General features: G+C 40.9%; 1 protein-coding gene and 1 long non-coding RNA gene across 2 annotated transcripts; one reads left to right on the top strand and one right to left on the bottom strand.

The window, feature by feature from the left end:
• Positions 1–858: 858 nt before the first annotated feature.
• slc1a4 (solute carrier family 1 member 4) lies at positions 859–18123 on the top strand. The gene is made up of 8 exons (XM_040044744.1): positions 859–1543; positions 8178–8220; positions 9658–9723; positions 12771–12937; positions 13082–13315; positions 13897–14091; positions 14203–14337; positions 14663–18123. The coding sequence occupies exons 1-8, from the start codon at positions 1029–1031 to the stop codon at positions 14889–14891; spliced, it is 1584 nt and encodes a 527-aa protein (XP_039900678.1). The 5' UTR covers positions 859–1028; the 3' UTR covers positions 14892–18123.
• Positions 4379–11420, bottom strand: LOC120741723. Its single transcript, XR_005697670.1, has 3 exons — positions 11316–11420; positions 8156–8164; positions 4379–4389 (listed from the first exon to the last, which is right to left on the bottom strand). It is a non-coding gene; the product is annotated as an uncharacterized LOC120741723 (long non-coding RNA).
• Positions 18124–20365: the final 2242 nt, after the last annotated feature.

Genomic DNA, 20365 nt, shown 5'->3' with positions numbered 1-20365 from the left:
TAAAATGATGGAAATATTTTTCCCTGTCGCTGCTGTTCCGTCTAAATGTGACGCTTTAAGAAAAGAAAAGGTGAAAGGAGCTGGTGAATAGCGCCCTCTAGGAGCCGCATAGCGCTGACCATGGTGCTGACAGGCCTCTGCTCTCCATCCACTATTCTCATTTTTGCACCCTGATTGGTCGCTTGCTTCAAGAGCAGATCTTGTATTCCACTGACTATTAAAGGCTTGTAAATAAAAATAAAAATAATTATAATAAAAGATTAAAATAAAAATTTTAAATTGCATGCAGAAAGGATTTATGAGTAAAAACGATACTTTAACAGAAAAAAAGTTTAATAAAGCTCCTAAAATATCCATAATATTGCAAACAGTAACAGTTATTTTATTATCAGCATGCAGCAGCACGGGTTTGTGACAGATCACGATTAATCTCATTACCATGCCAAAAAGGCTGAGACAGACACGGCCCACTGCACTATTTCTGCCCGTTAGAGAAACAAATCCGTGTGAAAATGAAGAGAAGACAGCTATTTCACTAAAATACCTATGGGCGTAAATATTTATAGTGAATAACTAAAAGCAGACATGAAATAGGATGCTCTCGTCCTAAGCCCAAGATTCGGGCGGGCTTTCCAAAGAGTGCAGAAAATGAGTGATGTGAAAGGGTGCTTTCATGTGTTTGCATTATTAGGAAGAAGACAAGAAAAGCAGCAGAGCGCGCACTCCGGTGGAATGGCTTTTTGTCTGCTGTTTCAATCATAAAAACCTCAGTTATTTATTCAGTACTGGACCCTGGCAATATCCCACGCTCTTGCATCATTTGCTTTTGGTATAAAGTACCCCCTTTTGTGCGCATGTTCCACTTGGCTTTTTGTGTCGTCGCTCACTCTCCATTGGCTCGCCCTGCCGCTTCTGCGCTCAGAGTTGAACGCCGGACCAGCCTTCACAGAAACGTGTGTCCTACCCACGCTGTCTGAAACCGGACTGGGCTTTCCACGCCGCATCGGAGATAATAGAAAAAATTAAAAATGGAGAAAAAGAGCGAGATAAACGGACACGCCATGCCCGGCTCAGCATCCACAGACCAGATCCTGGAGAAGGGCTCGCAGAAGAGCCTCGGAGAAAAGCTGATGGAGTTTCTGAGAAAGAACCTGCTGGTGATCTTGACGGTGTCGGGCGTGCTGGTGGGCGTCGGGCTCGGGATGATGGTCCGCAGCATGAACCTGACCAAAGCGCAGATGACCTACTTCGCCTTCCCCGGTGAGATGCTCCTCCGGATGCTGAAGATGATCATTTTGCCCCTCGTCGTCTGCAGTCTCGTATCGGGGGCCGCCAGCCTGGACACTCGCTCCCTGGGCAAGCTGGGGGGCATCGCAGTCGCCTACTTTCTGGTGACCACGCTGATCGCCTCGGGGATCGGGGTAGCCCTGGCTTTCATCATCAAACCCGGAGTGGGCGCGGGAGCCCTGAACACCAACAACCTGGGACTGGAGAGCGTCAGCAACAACAAGGAGACCACCGACTCCTTCTTAGATCTGGCCAGGTAAAGAGCCCTCTTTAACCGCCTTAAACAGCGCACACGGTAGCATGTTAGAGGGTAGTGGGGCAAGAAGGGGATTTGTGTGCTGTACTCTAGTGAATCTGATGGGAACTGTGGCACAGCGTGCCTCGGGGCGGTTTGGGAATGCTGGTTAGTTACACACACGAATGGCTCCACGCTCGCAGTCATCCTAGGCATGCGTGCGCACACGCTCAGTAAGGCTACGGCTGCTGTAGTAAGCCTCACATGTGCGCCACTGAAACAACCAAGTCCTCTCTGCCACTGTAGCAGACTTTATCTGCGTACTATCTAAATGAGTGTGATTACAGTTATAGTAAGATTTCAACGGTGGTCCTGTTTGGAAGTGTTTAAGATCAATGTCACAATCCGAGTGACCCCGTGGAGCAGGTCAGTGTATCCTGCAGTGTATCTGTAAACAGTGCTTTATATGTTCAGGTCGAATCTTCCACTGACAGTTCAGTCTGCTGCTCTGATGTGGATGGAGAGCTTTGCCTAACAGTTAAAAGTGTTTTAATGTTCCCACTCAGATTGAGAGTGGGCACACTGCACTCGTCTTAAAGAACTTTACGTTTCAGTGTAGCCTAATAGTTAGTTTTACCTCCATCACCTGTAACCCTCTGCACTTCATTTTCAGAGCTGTATCAGAAAGCAGATGTCAGTTTTACTAAAAGTCTGCTCCACCTTCACTGCAATCCGATGACTGTATCAATGAGTACTTTTACTTAAAGTATTTAAAGCCCTTCTTGCTTTTAAATAGTTGATTGCCGCTTTACAATGCCATGCTGCTACAAATGCTTGTCTAACCTCTGATGTAATTAGAGGAGCTGTAAGTGCCACTTACAGCAGGGAAAGGAGGGTTGCACAGCAGACCTTTGCAGAGTCATGTCACATCTGATCGACACCATGCCATAACATAAGTACCTGTAATTATGGATTATTTTTAACCTAAGTTAGCTGCCACTGTTAAGAGTGTATCTTGACCCCACTGTTACACACAAATGTGCCCGATAGGGGATACTTTATAGAGCCCAGATTGCAGTCTGATGGCTTCCAGGGGACAAATAAGCACAAATAAAAAATCTACTGATGGCTTTTCGCTGATTATGAAGAGACACAGTGTCTTTGGGGCAAACTCTTGATTATACAGGTAGAGGTTCTGTGGTACAATTTTCAACTCAACTCCTTGTAAAGTTGGTTGATTTTTTTTCCAGCATGGCAGTTGTTCATGGAAGCTTTGCTGCTAGCCTATAAATATCAGTGTTCTTCAGCAGCCTTCAGTGGTTAATAATAAGTTCCCACAGTGTGAGGGAAAGCTGACAGCTGTTGAAATAGTAGGATGTATTTTGGGGAAGGCAAAGAGGTGCAGAGCCTGTAGCAGACTGTAGTGCAAACAGCTATCACATCTCCCTTATCATGATAGCAGGTGGACATGCTGCTGTTATTTCTCATACTTTATGCTTTTGCAGGTATTCAGATGGTGTAAATTTCACAGTGGGTTACATCAGAACAGGACAGAACGCAAAAGCTAAGTCCAGTGAAGAGAGTGTTGTTTTCTGCTACATATAGACTAAGGTTCATTTATTTGAGCAAAGCTATTGATTCAGAAAGTAAGAATATTTTGGGAATATTCATTTTAACAAGTTTCTGATTCAGGTACTATTGAAAAAGCTAACATTTAACTTTGCAGGTGGAGCAGGTTGAGGGGGGCTGGTCTTAGTACCAGATAAATCACTGTGCATTTTCTTGATATAGACCGTGTGAAAGATGGTGGCTGTTGTGACGTTGCCCCTGTTGCTTTCTGAAGTCTGTCAAGCCTCAAGATTAGTTTCTGCTGTCTCGACTTCATCTCGGCTTCAAATATGGGATGAGGTGGGGCAGGTCTGACTGTGAAACCACTCACACATTGCCTAACAACTTCTAAATCACAAGCCTTTAGCCAATGAGCATAGCGTAGATATTCCTTCTTTTCGAAACATAGTACAGCCACAATTTACACAACAGACTTCATTGGAAACATTTACTCACAATGCTATTTTCCCATAAACTTCCACAAGACTTTTTGAAACCACAGATACTGTATCAACACCTGGTGGACTGAATGCAGGTTTAAGACACTTCAGCAATGGTTTCATTTTTCCCACCCAAAAGCTTTGTCCATGCTTTCTGCTGTCTATGTTCCATAAACACGTGTCATATCACAGGGTATTACATTATTTCCCCCCCACTCCAGATGGTCTGTTTATTCAGTGCACTACCAGGCACGTGGTGTTTGACTAAAAACCTGAAGGTTCAGCCAGTCAGTTTTATTTGTGTCAAAGTATCAAAACGCTGGTGTTAGCTTTGTGGCTTGCTAGCCTGCCCCTTTTTTAAATAACCTCTCTATATTTTAGCTTTTCTTTGCTAGCTTTTAGGACTAAACGTACAGGGAGTGCAGAATTATTAGGAAAGTTGTATTTTTGAGGAATAATTTTATTATTGAACAACAACCATGTTCTCAATGAACCCAAAAAACTCATTAATATCAAAGCTGAATGTTTTTGGAAGTAGTTTTTAGTTTGTTTTTAGTTTTAGCTATTTTAGGGGGATATCTGTGTGTGCAGGTGACTATTACTGTGCATAATTATTAGGCAACTTAACAAAAAACAAATATATACCCATTTCAATTATTTATTTTTACCAGTGAAACCAATATAACATCTCCACATTCACAAATATACATTTCTGACATTCAAAAACAAAACAAAAACAAATCAGCGACCAATATAGCCACCTTTCTTTGCAAGGACACTCAAAAGCCTGCCATCCATGGATTCTGTCAGTGTTTTGATCTGTTCACCATCAACATTGCGTGCAGCAGCAACCACAGCCTCCCAGACACTGTTCAGAGAGGTGTACTGTTTTCCCTCCTTGTAAATCTCACATTTGATGATGGACCACAGGTTCTCAATGGGGTTCAGATCAGGTGAACAAGGTGGCCATGTCATTAGTTTTTCTTCTTTTATACCCTTTCTTGCCAGCCACGCTGTGGAGTACTTGGACGCGTGTGATGGAGCATTGTCCTGCATGAAAATCATGTTTTTCTTGAAGGATGCAGACTTCTTCCTGTACCACTGCTTGAAGAAGGTGTCTTCCAGAAACTGGCAGTAGGACTGGGAGTTGAGCTTGACTCCATCCTCAACCCGAAAAGGCCCCACAAGCTCATCTTTGATGATACCAGCCCAAACCAGTACTCCACCTCCACCTTGCTGGCGTCTGAGTCGGACTGGAGTTCTCTGCCCTTTACCAATCCAGCCACGGGCCCATCCATCTGGCCCATCAAGACTCACTCTCATTTCATCAGTCCATAAAACCTTAGAAAAACCAGTCTTGAGATATTTCTTGGCCCAGTCTTGACGTTTCAGCTTGTGTGTCTTGTTCAGTGGTGGTCGTCTTTCAGCCTTTCTTACCTTGGCCATGTCTCTGAGTATTGCACACCTTGTGCTTTTGGGCACTCCAGTGATGTTGCAGCTCTGAAATATGGCCAAACTGGTGGCAAGTGGCATCTTGGCAGCTGCACGCTTGACTTTTCTCAGTTCATGGGCAGTTATTTTGCGCCTTGGTTTTTCCACACGCTTCTTGCGACCCTGTTGACTATTTTGAATGAAACGCTTGATTGTTCGATGATCACGCTTCAGAAGCTTTGCAATTTTGAGACTGCTGCATCCCTCTGCAAGATATCTCACTATTTTTGACTTTTCTGAGCCTGTCAAGTCCTTCTTTTGACCCATTTTGCCAAAGGAAAGGACGTTGCCTAATAATTATGCACACCTGATATAGGGTGTTGATGTCATTAGACCACACCCCTTCTCATTACAGAGATGCACATCACCTAATATGCTTAGTTGGTAGTAGGCTTTCGAGCCTATACAGCTTGGAGTAAGACAACATGCATGAAGAGGATGATGTGGACAAAATACTCATTTGCCTAATAATTCTGCACTCCCTGTAGATTTTGGATTGTTTTAACTTGTTTCTGAAACATGCTTACCAATTCCGCTTGATAGCAGCTAACTATTTAAGGCATGGAAAGCTAATGCTCGCTAATTTAAGAAACTAATAAGCATTTTATTTTCATCTTCTTAATAAGGCTGAGGTTTCTGCACTTTGCATTTTGAAGATTTACTGTTAGCATTTTAGCATTTTAGCTAGGACTATATTGGCGTTTACTGCCAAAAGTGAACGTATCTTAACGAGAGGCTAAAGCTAGCAAGTTTGGGAAGTAACCTGCATTCATAAACTGTAGGAGGACAATTCACAGCCACACACATCAGCTATTTAATAGTGAGTTATACATTAATAAAAATTCAAAAATGTTCTCATCAAAGCTGAAGCACAAATTTATACCACTAAATCTACTGGCTGGATGTGTCCATCCAGTAGAAAAACCTGTAAACTGTTGCATTAAGTGCCATCTAAAAACCAGAAGAACCAGCAACAGACAGACGGGTCGTTTCAGATCACATCATTGGATTTGAATTAGGCCTTGAAATGATCATTCATGATACTTGGCTTCGATTAATTAGAAAGTCAAGCTATTATGTAACATCAGTCCACAGAGAGACAGTGGGCCTCTAGGGAGACTCTGGGAAAATCATGCCAGCTCACTTCTGGGTTCCCAGGCTTAATCCAGATTCTCGCTGTGGTCATGTGCTAGGATGAAACCTGACTGCCTTCATATAAAGGAAAAGAATTTAGGGAATCTTGGGTTGCAAAAACATATCACTTGTTTGCAACATCAGGAAAGGAAAGAAAAGACTAAGTGAAAATATTGTGGCTACCTGCCAGCGTGTCCTGGGGAGCTGAGATATTCAACAGCTGAAGCAGCATTTGTCCCTGAACTCAAGGCAGAGTTGACGGGGTCATGGTGCTATGAGCTGAATTGCTTGGCTCTGGTCTGGCCATGGGAATAGATGTGAGCAAAGCCTGTATTTCTTTGCACAATACAGTGTGACCCCAGAGGATAACGTTACAACAAACACACAGCAGTACGTAGAAAGGGCCTGCAGGCTTCTAGTAATCCCTGCATGATTATCTTACAGTAGTGAAAATAAACTCCTTGACACTCTGTCTGTGACAATCTGTCAAGAAAATGTTTGAATGAGGGATTTATAACGACAAAAGGGATAATGAACCAAAGTAGGCTGTTCACTTTGAGGATGAATAATAAACTCCCTGTAATTCTGGTTATTATCCTCTGCATTACTGAGGTTTCCATAAATATCAAAGACAAAAAAATCATCTCAGTGCCAAATTACTCCTATTGTTCCTCACTGTCTTTTAGTAACTGACTATTGTGATTATGTCACATTTCCCATGCTGTTATTACTGTCATGATTCAAATTATGGAAAAAACAAAACAGCAATACTGTGTGTCTATTGCTGATCCAAAATCCAGTATTATGGACTACATACAGGTGTACCTGATCGCTAACCAGCAACGTCACTTATACTCTGTGATATTCAGATTCTGGCAATCTGGTAAATTCAGGTGCAGGATGAATGCCGTGCACTCTTTGACAAGTTGCAAGATGTTGCCATCGGGGACTTTCTGGCATTCAGAAAGTGTGCTTGGCCTGCAGCAGCATTTAGGTGGATGTTACTTGACAAAGTAACTCCCAAAAAGTTGATTCTGTTCATCTGGACGTAGCATTTTCAGTGAGAGACAGTGACAAGTGACTTCTTCAGTCTCGACTGATGAACAGAAAACTTTTAGGGATTTCCTTACCTGGATCATTGAGAATGCATCGAGACATGTCAAAGTAACATCTAAGATAATCTCAGTTGCAATCAGTGTTCTCCTGTGAGTGCTTCTTGTGACCATGTTAGACACAAGATTGTACTGACACTCTTAGTAGTAGTGACACTGTTAGTAGTGCTTCATGTTGGCAAAATATCTCAGTCACTATTGGAACGTGTTGCCAAGAAATTTTGTAGCCTTTTGCTATGGTAATACAGACCTCAAGTAAAGTTTGTCGAGCAGTTGACAAAAGAACAGCAGCCAAATAATGATGAAGAAAGAATAGAAAGGAAATTAATTAAAAGAAAACTTAAGAAAATATGAATCTTCACTACACTGTGCATCAGTTTTGTACCAGAAACTGAGTAGTGTGTGAGACTTGCAGTGCTTGAGTTAGAGTTTGAAAAGTATAAAGCGATTAAATTTAGTCTAATTTTATTTTCCGCATCTGCCTGACTTTGCTTTACCTTTAGTTGACTGGAGAACAGTGAAAGCTCCAGGGAAAGATAACTAACCCTAGGTAAGACCTCGCTAATTTGCTTTACGAAAAGCTGAAACAGACAGCAGGTTCGTGTCCGAACATGTTTTATCAGGGAGTTTGGGCTGCAAACTTTAGGGAGGATCCTGGGAAAAAGGCCAAGATACGACGATGATAAACCAATCCTGTTGAGAATTTACTGTTCGGGTGGGATAGCCACATGATTCTGAAACACTTGTCCAATCTTGTTGTAGATGTTGGCCTTTTACCATTTGTTCAGATAAAGTGGCTCACACTGGAGAACAGGACTGAGATGACTGTAATTTTCTGTGGCGCTAACTTGTTTTTGCTTCCGTTCTCAGGAATTTGTTTCCAGCAAACTTGGTGGCTGCTGCCTTTCGTTCTGTGAGTGCCAGCTCCTTACTTCCTGCCCACCCCCACACATGCAGACACACACACCTTTTATCCTCCTCTTTCTGTCCTCTTTCCTGTATCACCTGTGTCTCGTGCAGATTGTTCATTCAAATTTATTTTCCCAACCACACGGATGCTCCTACAAATCCATTTAGAGTTGCCATAAATCCTGGTTAGAGCACCAAGAGCCTCTTAATGAGGAGACATCCAGAATAGGGTCCGCAGCGCTCCCCTGTTCACCCGAACACCTCTTTTTCTTGTCCCTCACCAGCCGTTACCATGGCGAAACCATTCCATTAAAGCTAGCCTAGCAACCCACCTCGCCTCGGTACTCCTCAACACGGGCCGCTCCATCGCACAACATCCTGGCTGTTACAGCTAAAACAAGGACCTGGAAAATTCAATATTTGGAGATGAAGTGATAGAAATGAACTATACACACATGCACACACAGGGAGAAAGGAAAGCATGTTCACACTCTTTTAATCACGCACAGACACACTTCATCAAACCTTAAACTTCTCCTAAACCACACCTGTAAATTACACACACACACACACAAACACACACACAAATAAGTCAGTTATTTCTCACCGAAAGAGTGAAAAAGTGTTTAAAGTGAAGCCAGGTTACAGAGTTCAGTGTACCCCCACACACTCAGTATATGCTGTGGTAGAGCCCCCCGTGGGAACGGCTCCAACAGTGGATTAGACCAAGAAAGCAGAGGAGAGGGGGGATTTACACAAAATGACAGGCAGCTCGATGTTTAAACAGACGTTTAAACAAATGATGTGTGAGATTTGGATTCTTGGATAGCTGGCTTTTTCATTTGAGACTATACCCATCTACTCTGTGTGCCTACATGCCCAAGATCGTTTAAGAACCAAGACTTTTTTAAGCTCATATAGATCTTTAGGAGATGTTGGAAACCTCTACCCTATAGGGGTGTCTAAAGAAATGCTTTGAGGGAAAGGGGGCATTGTTGCAGTTCTGTTTACTGAAAAGACTGAACATCAGTGGACCGTGTCCAATGGGGTCCCAAGTCTCCTACAAAAAGTACTGACACAGTGAACTACTCATAGCCTGAAAATGTCCAGGATTTTTTAAACCTGCGCAACCAAGAAGAGGCCCATGGGAAATCAGAAAATAAAACCCCCGAGGAAGACTGGTATAAGAAACATCTATCATATTTTAAAAAGGGGGTCAGTGGCAGCTTGTGGGTTCCCTTTTGTGACATCTCTGCTCAGATAGATGCCCTGTTCCTCAGCAATGTCTGTAAAATGTACTATTTAAAACAGTTGCACCTGATTATTCAAAAAGCAACTGTACAGATGTCATATTAGATTAGAATTCAATTTCTAAAAACATTAATTTATTTCAGCAATACAACAAAATAAACAAGCACATGTTTCTTTCTTTATGTTACAGTACGCAACAGACTACAAGATGGTTGCTGTGGGGAATGATACCAATGGGACGACCCTCTACCAAAAGGTAAAAGCTGGGAACGTCTGTTGCGTGAAGTTTTGCAAGTACCAGATTACGAAAGGAAAGTGCTCTCATCAAACAGTTACCTCTGTCAACAGGAGGTTGAGCCATCGTCCATCCTTGAGGTACATGTTTGCTCTGAGCACCTTGTTTGTATGTCAGTCACCCGTGGGTGCAAAACCACTGAATAAGCAGTATGTGCACGTCTAATGAAAGAGCTGGTTTTGGGAAAGAGGGTCAAGGCTGATGGTGAAATGCTGATAGCCATGTGAACAGTACAATCACTACAAATAAGGCTAAAGGCCAGTCGTTTTTATTTATGAGTTTTTAATCTGTCTTTAGCTCACTGGTGCCAAATAATCGTTAGATAAATATTACTTTACTCAATGAGTGCTTCTAGTACTAGTTTTAGTACTCTTAAATTCTAAGTATTGATATATTTCTTATAATTTCTTGATGTCATAATCTGATTTTATAGATAAAAGGTGTTCAAAAAGGGAAAAACAAGTCACTTAGTAACTTTAGAACACAACTGTGTAGACTGACACTATCACTATCTATATCTATCTATCTATCTATCTATCTATCTATCTATCTATCTATCTATCTATCTATCTATCTATCTATCTATCTATCTATGAATTTTTCTATATATTATTCAGCATGTGGATGAAAGTCAGCAGACGTTAGTGTTTCAGGGTTAATATGAAGGAAAAAAAAACAAGGCTTTATCTCTCTTCTCTTAAAAGTGTGGACAAGCGTAAACATGGGAATTGCAAATACCAGAAGAGATCTTATGTGATCTGCAGATTGCAGGGTTTTTTGCATTTACCATCCATCCATGCATTTTCTTCTGCTACTAAAAAGCATGCTGGACTCATATAGTGCAGTTATCTTTATCTAGTGCTCACATGTTTTCCACTTCTCCACACAAGTTATTATTCCATACTGTGACAACACTAGAAAAGAACCGCAGGCTAAATAAATCTAGTAAATACTGAATACTTTTTAATATAAGCTTATATGAAGCTTCAGCAGTCTGAGTTAGCTAAAGGCATCTTTGTCCTGAGCGCTTTTTTTTTTCTTTTTGATCGCCAGGCAACAAAACTATATTACTACAATGGCTTCATAAGCTACAGTGCCAAATCACAACAATAGCTGTCTCGAGGTGCTTTATATATTATATATACAATAAGAGGGAGAAAACCCCAATAATCAGATGACGCCCCCTATAAGCAAGCATTTCAGCAACAGTGGGAAGGGAAAACTCCCTTTTACAAGAAGAAACCTCCAGCAGAACCAGGCTCAGGGAGGGGTGGCCATCCGCAGCGTGAGGGGAGGCAGGACAAAAAGGTGAAAGACAAAAGTGGAGTTTCACACAGTAACTGTTGTAGCAACCAGGCCCTTACGATTACATGCAGGTGTCGGCCACCATGCAGGTCATCTTGACCCAGCAAGATGACCTGCATGCCTGATGTGAGGCAACATGATGTGCTGGTCTTTACTAGGAAGGAAAAACAAAATCCTGACAGAGGACCAGCACCAGATTTCTTGATTGCCACTTGCCTGCTACTCGTAGTGGATGTTGCATCATAGACAAGTGTATGATGGCTTTGCTTATTTGTCAGCAGGAGAGACAGACGATCGGAAGCCGGCTAACAGATGCATAATGGTACACAGACTGCTAAACAAAAGCATTTAGGGAATAGTACAAAAGCCTTTTTAGGCTTGTACCACAGCAGCATCCTGTTAGTTAATACAAGGAAGCACTTTTAAAGGCTTTTAGTAGCACTGCACTCAAGTAGCTTGTTTGTACTCGAGGATCGTTAAAGAGCAAAGAGAAGTTTTATAAGTTACTCTATTTGATTATATAACTTGTTAAATTTTGAGGATAATCTTTAAATCCTAATGCTTCACCCTAGAAGCTGTGGCTTGTCCCCATTGACCCAGTATGGGGGAACAGTGGGGGGAATCTGATTTTGGCATTGGTCCATGGTATTTGTGTGCCGTGGGTCTTGGTGGACTGTCGCCCCCTACACACCCACCCCAGTGCCAGGGGATGAAGCTGGTGTAGCTGTGGGAGAGCTCAGCACAATGGAAAGGGATTGAGCACAGGATTTGTCCTTGTCCCTATTTGTCATCCAGTTCACTGAATACTTCTACTGCCTCCAGACTTTTGCATTCGCACATACACACTCTGCAGCACGCAAAAGGTGTCGTATATACTACTGCAGTCTACACAAGCTCTATTATTTGACAAGTTTATCTTTCCACAATGAAAGGATACACATAAGGTTCCATCCAAGAGTTCAATGTGTGATTATCAGTGTGGAACTCCTATTGTGTGAAGCGTTTCAACTTGTTTTCTTAGCTAAGTTGGATCAAGTTGGATCAACAAGCAATTTTAGCCTTGCAGGCAGTTTGAATTATGGGTCAGTGGACCACCACTTTGGTCCAGTCTGATCAAACTTTTCTACAGAGAGTCATAGTTCTCAGAGGATTAATCTCAAGCATTCACAGTACAACCTCACAGTAGTGAGTGGCTAGTGTTAAGATATGAGCTGACGTAAATATGAGGCGAGCGAGAGCCAAAAAAACTTAATTCTGTGTCATGAAAATTTGTTAGTTGTTATTCTCTCAAACTGTAAATTCTTCTGAAGCAACTCAGGAGAAGAAGTGTATTGTTGCTATTTGTGGGCAGCTGAAACTGTGTGATTCAACTTTGCTTTTATATGGACAGAATGAAAAAAGAAAGGGATTTGGTAAAGTTGCACGGTCAACCACTGCCTAGGTAATGCTGTAGCTCTTCACTTTCCAAGAAAAGATTCTTCCACTCAAGCTCTTTAATGTACTTTCAGTGACACTAAGTCTTAGTAAAACAGATGCTCTTGCCAAGATACATTTGTCAAACCTTCTGCATGGCTGGAGACCCTTTCCTCTTCTGTGTTTTGCTCCCTTTTCACTTAAACCAACTAGGTTTTTGACAGCCCTTCTTAACACCGTCTTGTCAGTATGCTCAGGCTCTTACAGTGTGACTCTGCTTGGTGCCTTAGGTCCCTTATGGTACAGAAACAGATGGCATGAACATTCTGGGTCTGGTGCTGTTTGCCATGGTGTTTGGTGTGGCGCTGAGGAAACTGGGTGACGAGGGAGAGGAACTCATCCGTTTCTTCAATGCTTTCAACGAAGCCACCATGGTGCTGGTGTCCTGGATCATGTGGTAAGTGCTCTTGGATGAAATTTATTGAAATGTGGGGATATTTTATGACATTTATTAGTCAGTTAAAGAAGGATAGACATTGACTGTCTGTGCTGCACTATTTATTGTTGTATTTGACTCTTCCTTTCTCCTGTGTCTCTTTAGGTATATCCCCTTTGGCATCATGTTCCTAGTGGGCAGTAAAATTGTGGAGATGGAAGATGTGGTTCTTCTGGTCACCAGCCTGGGAAAATATATCTTTGCTTCGATTTTGGGCCACGTTATCCATGGAGGCATCGTCCTACCCCTCATCTACTTTGGTTTAACGCGCAAGAACCCCTTCAGTTTCCTGTCTGGCCTAATAACACCCTTCACCACTGCCTTCGCAACCTGCTCCAGGTATACTGGTACATTGCAGAATCACTGATGAGCTGTTACAGGGAACCTGAAAATCAATGAATATAAATGTATGTAAATAAAAAGTTGACATGTAATATTAGTGAAGTCTTACACTTATTCAGTATTTGGCCCTTCCTGATTTCTTATTTTTTGCATATTTGCATATTTATTATGAACATCATCACTGTGGAGGAATTTTCTTCCACTCTTCTTTGTAGAATTGTTTTTATTTAGCCAAATTGGAGAGTTTTTGAGCATGAACGGCCAAAGTATCAGAGTCAGATTTAAATCTAGACTTTTAATGGGCAACTCCAAAAACTTTCAGAGGTGGACTTGATGGTGTGATTTGGATTATTGTCCTTCTGCATAATTAATTTGAGCTTCAGGTAGACACGGAGTTAATGCTTCAGCCCCTAATCATCAAACCACCACGACCATGTTTGACTATTGGTATGGTGTTCTGCTGGTATGTTAGTTTTAGGCCAGATGTAATGGGACACAAACCTTCCAAAAATCAGTGTGACAGATACCAAAAATAAAAAGAAAGATTTTTTTCATTTGCATTTTTCTTCTCTCATTAGTTCAGCAACTCTACCCTCTATGATAAAGTGTGTGGAGGAGAATAATGGTGTGGACAAACGCATCAGCCGCTTCATTCTGCCCATTGGGGCCACGGTTAACATGGATGGCGCTGCCATCTTCCAGTGCATCGCTGCCGTCTTCATCGCTCAGCTCAACAATACCGAGCTGAACGCTGGGCAGATCTTCACAATCCTGTAAGTTAAGGGAATGAGAAAAACTTTTATTAAGCAATAATACCACCAACATTTCCTACTGGCATAAACAGGTGGAAATTTATTGTGTTTCATTGTGAATCACACTTCCAGGGTGACGGCCACAGCCTCCAGTGTTGGTGCAGCAGGCATCCCAGCCGGTGGCATCATCACCATTGCCATCATCCTGGAGGCCATCGGCCTGCCGACCAACGACCTGTCCCTCATGCTAGCTGTTGACTGGATTGTGTGAGTGTCATATTAGAAAACATAGAAGACTACAGATGATCACGTACACCTACACCTCACCTAGCGTATAGTAAGCCAACTAGATCAGCGTTTCCCAACTGTAGGACCAACAGAAACCCCTGCAGTATTTTCCTACAGCAAACACACACATAGGTTAAACAAACAAATGGAAATAGGTCATATTTAAAAAAAAGAGGTTCTTCTTTATGATACTAAGTTCAATTCTTCTTTTGAAAAGCAAAGGCCTTTTGTTAGTACAACCTTCCGTCTGCCTTGATGCCATCATCATCACAAAATTTGTCACAAATGTTCTCTTTGTGAACAGAGATCGTACCACCACTGTAGTGAACGTGGAGGGCGACGCTCTTGGCGCGGGAATCCTCCACCACATAAACCAGCTGGAGATGAAGAAGCATCAACAGGAGGGGGAGCTGTCGGAAGTCCGAGTGGAGGCGGTGGCCAACGTCCAGGCAGAGGAGGAGACATCTCCATTAGTCACGCATCAAGCCAAAGCCTTAGAAGCTATGCCGGAAGCCATTGAGTCAGTGCTGTGATCCCAGCAAGACTTTTTCCTTTCTTGATCTTTTACCTTTGACATCTCTGACATGCTGCTTTTGTGGAAGCATTCTGATTCAGTGTAAGGCCAAAAAAATGCCTGCTAGAGCATGGAAAGTCCACATAGTGTCACTGTTATTTTTAAAATTGGGTTTCCATTCTGGCATCTTAATGCTAAATTGAATATATATGAAATTTTAGAATAATTTACACTGAAATGATTTGCCCAGTCACTTAAGTCAATAGTTTTTGTATTTTACATTTTATTTATTAAAGCATTTTGACATGAACAGTGACAGAAACATACCAAGTCTAAAACATTCCCATAAATGTGACAGTTATGTTCATCTTACTCCAGTCACTGCTCATCGGCAGCTTTGTATAACAGGACATGATGAAGTGCATTTATTTCTTTTTATCTTCAGACTGCAAATACCATGACATGCTTAAACTATAGAGGATTAACAACTCAACAGATGCTGACAAGTAAGAGTGTTTAACCAATCTTGACGATGTCTGTCATTGTTTAAGTACTGGTCAAAGTCTGGGTATGCGCTTTACTTCAATTTGATGTCCCTTACTTGAATAGCTGGATGAAAACAACACATTTTGTAGTGTCAGGTTAGGTTGAAGTGGTAATTGTGGTAACTATTTGGGCCTCAGTTTGAAAGTAATATTTTTCATAATCCAGAGAAAAGTTTACAAGGCCTGTTAAGAGGTTTTAGAACTGAAGAAGCTTCACAGCTGTAAAACATCTTCAAGAAACCCAAAGGAGTCAAGTTGCTTTCTTTCCAAGCTCCTTAGAATATTGGTCTGCATGTATTGCCCTATGTTCTCATGGGGGAAAGGTCAATTGTATGGTCTACTCTCTAAATAAAACAAGACCCTATTTATCTCTGAGAAAACAACCATTCTTCACATCAATATTACTACAGGGAAAAAGCTGACATCAGCATTTTACAAGCAGATGCCAACAATTTTGTAATGAGAGCAGCTTAAAAGTCGTTTTTGCTCTTTAAAGTTCAATGTACATCAGCCTTTTTGAGTTAGGTTAAGGTTGTACATACTGGCATATTTCTTAGCTTTTTGTGACAACATACTTGTTTGATGTTTAGCTACACTGATTTTAGCTATTTTATTAAAAAGAAAATATAGCTAAGAGCATTATTGCTATGCTACCAAGGAGTCTGAAACATAGCTAGTTTGGTTTCTTTTTTGTTTGCTAACTAGCTAAAGCTGTGTTAACACTATGCTAACAGTAAGCTATGCTAGAATTTTTAAACTTATCACTTTACTTCTTTTCTTAGCTAAGTATCATGTCAGGTGTTTAGACTAAGTCCAGGGAAGCCCACTTGACACTAATAACAACTGTGGCTAACTAGACAAATATAATAATGATATAGATATAAAATTATTGAAGGATGTTTATTTTCTAGCTTGCTATTCTTATTCTGGGAGTCAAAAACAGGTTTGGATGATTTACTGTCCATAAATGTCTCATTTATGTTAGCCCTATGCTACCCCATTCTGCAGCACCTCAGTTTATACTTTGTCTGAAATAAGCCATTTTATTGTGTCTTTAAGAGCCCCATTCTTAAAGCCCCCTTTGTTCTGATTGGCTACATTCTGGAAGCCAGCAGAGGAGAAGCACCCTGTTCTTGTAAGCTATATGACCTTTACTTTATGAAAGTCGAAAACGTTTGGAGACTTGGTATTCTGGGCAGTCAGAAGCTGTTTGAGCTTTTGCCTCACAGTGATTATATTTACATATGCTAAATGTAAATGTGGCAAACTTTAACTATGTTTAATATGAACGTTCAACAGAAAATGGGGAAAAGATATTAAAAAATGGTTTAAAAAGTTGAATACTTCACACACAGCTGCCAGAGTGTGTGTATTTGAAGGACTAATATAAGCCGTTGATACTGTTAAAGCTAACAGTTAGCTTGTGAGTACTGTAACCACACTTCTTTGACACTCCAGGTCTGCTTTTATTGAAGATCACATGTGAAACTTGAAGTTGTCAGTAAGGTCAGTAGTTGACAGTGGTGTGTCTGAGAAATCACAGCAAATTCATAAGTCATTCATTCAAAAATCTAAATCCTCATCAAATGTTTACACTCAAATACTGGACCAAATTGCAGTTCATATCACGCTGCACGTTATTTTGTTGCAAATCCATCCTTTGATTATCGGGGTGATTTTTCTCAGTGATGTCCGACTCTTGCGCCATGACATTATGACACCAGAGTGGAAATTATAAGATGTTTATTAATATTTATATTTTATTGTTTTTAAGAGGTGCATCCTAAGCTGTGTCAGAGCATCTGAATCCTACTCTTCTCGCTTACTACATAATTTTATATTCACAAATGAGCTCACTGACTGATATGAGTCTAGATGGTGCCCCTCAATACTTTGTGGTAACCTGGGATGCGATTTTCATATCTGATGTCCTGCTGATTTATGGTTTTGCCTGACTACAAGACTGCCAAATCTCTGCAGGTTGAGCAGCAGGATGAGGCTTTGCTGCCCTCTGCTGGCAGTTATGTGAAAGTACTAAGCTGCTTGCATCTCTTTCTGCATCTGTCTGAAACTGCATGACAGTGGTGATATCTGCTATTTATTTGATCTGTCATTTAACAGCTGGTGATGAGACTGCTTTGCTCTTGTGACATGATTCTGTATTTTCAAATGAAGAATACTCAGAAGTGAGGGATTCTTTTTTGTTTTGTTTTTTCACGTGTGAAATGAAGTCATTCATGTCGCTGTCCCCTTACTTGTGAGACGCTCGTTATGATGTGGTGGTGCTACTTTAGTTGTCTCCTTTAAAGAGGATGTAAACTAGTTTGTTTCAGGACTTATTACTCAATGGTACAGATTTCACACCTGATTTTTATAAGCTAACAATTTCTCTCTTAACTTAAAGCTTAGTAAACTGTATCTTGTACAATCACATGTAATTACACATGATGTGGTACATGTGTGATATATATTTTAATTTATTGCAATTAGTTTGACTTTTTTGTATTATTTGTATGTTATCCTTTTAACAGTTTCAAATATATTTGTCCTTATTGTACATTTTTTAACTAAACTTCACCTGCCAGTGTTTCTGATGACCTCCTCCTCTTTTCTTTTAGGAATAGCTGCTACATTTCTGTGCCGTCTGTACAGCTGTCACTTTCCTGTTATTTTTGCTGTCTGTCAACATTAAAAGTTATTAAAGTTTTTTTGTTGTCATGCAACCCAAATGATCTGTTTTGATTCCTGGTTGTGTCAATCTAAGCCACCCAAAAGGGGCAGTTATTTCTGTGTTACACTCTCACAGCTCGAACAATGCCAATTTGCTTTCTTTGCTGTGCAAAGTTCTTTTTGTAGACATTTTTCTTGTTTTTTAAATTTGCTGTATAATATAGTGAAAGGTGAAATATTATAATCAAGCCATATTTTTTAAGTATATTGGAAACAGTCACCAGACAAGTAGATTTAATATCTGAAGCATCCAACTGCTGGAAAAAAAATTTTCTGGGAGTCAGTACATATCCAAAGAGTAAAGGGCTCATTTTTGCACCACTTCTAGATTTTAAGGGTGAATATTAGGAGCCAAGAAATTAGGTCAAAGAGCTAGATTCACTCAGAGATGGAGAAAGATGTAATAACTGCTCAGTGACACTTAATATACTGCAGATTTAAAGATTACATGAAATGTCTTCATTTTAATCACATATTGGATCTGTATATGATGTGTGAACATAAATGCAAACAAATGTTGCATGAACAGCAGGATAAACAGGTTAGCTTGCAGTAATGTGGTGAATTCACGCGTTGGACTGATACACACAGTGGCTGTAGTTTATTATTATTATAGATTATTTTACAGGTAATGATGCTTAGATCCACTGACTGAATTCAGTAATTAAACCAACTTTATACTGTCAGTGTAAAGACAATATACAGCCTACAGTTAGTGTAGGTAATGGGACACAGCCGAGATTGCTGTGAAACATCTGCTTACATCCTGTTGAATTCAGTTGGGCACTTCCACAACGAGCAGCAGGTCAGCTGATTACAACCTGTACAATATGAAAATCTACGGGAGCTTATATTAGAAGTTATTGTGAGCTTTTAGTATTTTCCCCATGCTGAGCCACTACAACAGATCTTAGTGTTCCTCCACCTGAATCTCCGTTTAGGTGTGGAGGCAAAGTCACCCTCTGTTTCTTTCTCTTTTATTGCTTATGTCCTAAACAGTAACAGTATCAAGCTGAGTACATTCATTAGAATTAGAATTTAGATTTAAATAACATTTGTATTCTCGTGTACTAATATTTTTGTATTACATTAATATAGGAGACGGTTTAGTTACCTGTGCACAAAAATAGATGGTAGAATTGTCCTACTTTATGCTTTCTGACTTTTTTTGACTGTACTTTTTCACTTTTATTTGATTCAAACCTGCCTTTGTTCTCTCCGTGTCTTGTAGTTGTATGTGAAAATGTAAGCTGGATAAAGCTCCACCAGAAAAATCCTTTCAGTCCATCTCCAAGTATTTGAATAATTAATTGGTGCTTTGTTGTAATGCACAAAAGGTCTGTATTACAGACACTAACAATTAAAAGACTTATCTTCAAGATACAAAAGTAAAACAGCAGTTCTTTTGTCACGACCCAACTAAACCCAGATACAAGACACAAGTTTACTTACCTGGATAGTAAGGTACAGCAGACAGTTTGGATGGATCTACCTTTAGCTGAGTATATTTGTAATGTGTTGCACAAGTTAGACCCAAGTGGAGACTTCTTAAACAAAAGACACACCTTTGGTAGAAAGTCCAGAAACCAATTAATCCAAAAGAAACAACAGAATCCAGGCAAGAACTCTCACAAGGAAGAGTAGAGAAATCTAAAGCTGCAAATTTACAGTCATGACTTAGAAAAGGTAAAACAACTGAAGTTTTTCGGTATACTATAAAAGACACATCTCCTGGATGCAATGGTACGCATCTTCAGTGATGTATCCTGGGGTCATCAGGTGTTTCGGGTCTCACAACATCATACACCCTCGCCCAGGCGACCCAGCCGGGGGTGATCAGGCCCCGACTTGCGTACCAGTAGCTACCCACGGATCAGCCCTCTTGATCCACAGCCACCTTGTGGCTTTCTCTGCCACTTCACTCACAGCCTGGATGGCCCTCTTCTTGGCTGCCCCAGCCACGCCCAGCCGGCCTAGGACTTTGCAGAGTGATCGTCCTGCAAAGCCCCTACAACCCACTTCTATGGGCTCATGCACTCCTGCACTAGCTCCTGGTACTTTCCTCGTTTCCTTTCATTGGCCTCCTCGATCCGCTCTTCCCAGGGCACTGTGAGTTCCAGCATGATCAGCTGTTTTGAGGCCTCAGAAATAATTATCATGTCTGGCCGGAGGGATGTTTTTGCAATGTTCTGAGGGAACTTTAGCTGTTTAACCAGGT

This window comes from Simochromis diagramma, unplaced genomic scaffold (genome assembly GCF_900408965.1).
Source record: "Simochromis diagramma unplaced genomic scaffold, fSimDia1.1 OVJJ01000486.1, whole genome shotgun sequence".
Taxonomy (NCBI): Eukaryota; Metazoa; Chordata; class Actinopteri; order Cichliformes; family Cichlidae; genus Simochromis; species Simochromis diagramma.
This window is presented reverse-complemented; position numbering and strand designations above follow the sequence as displayed.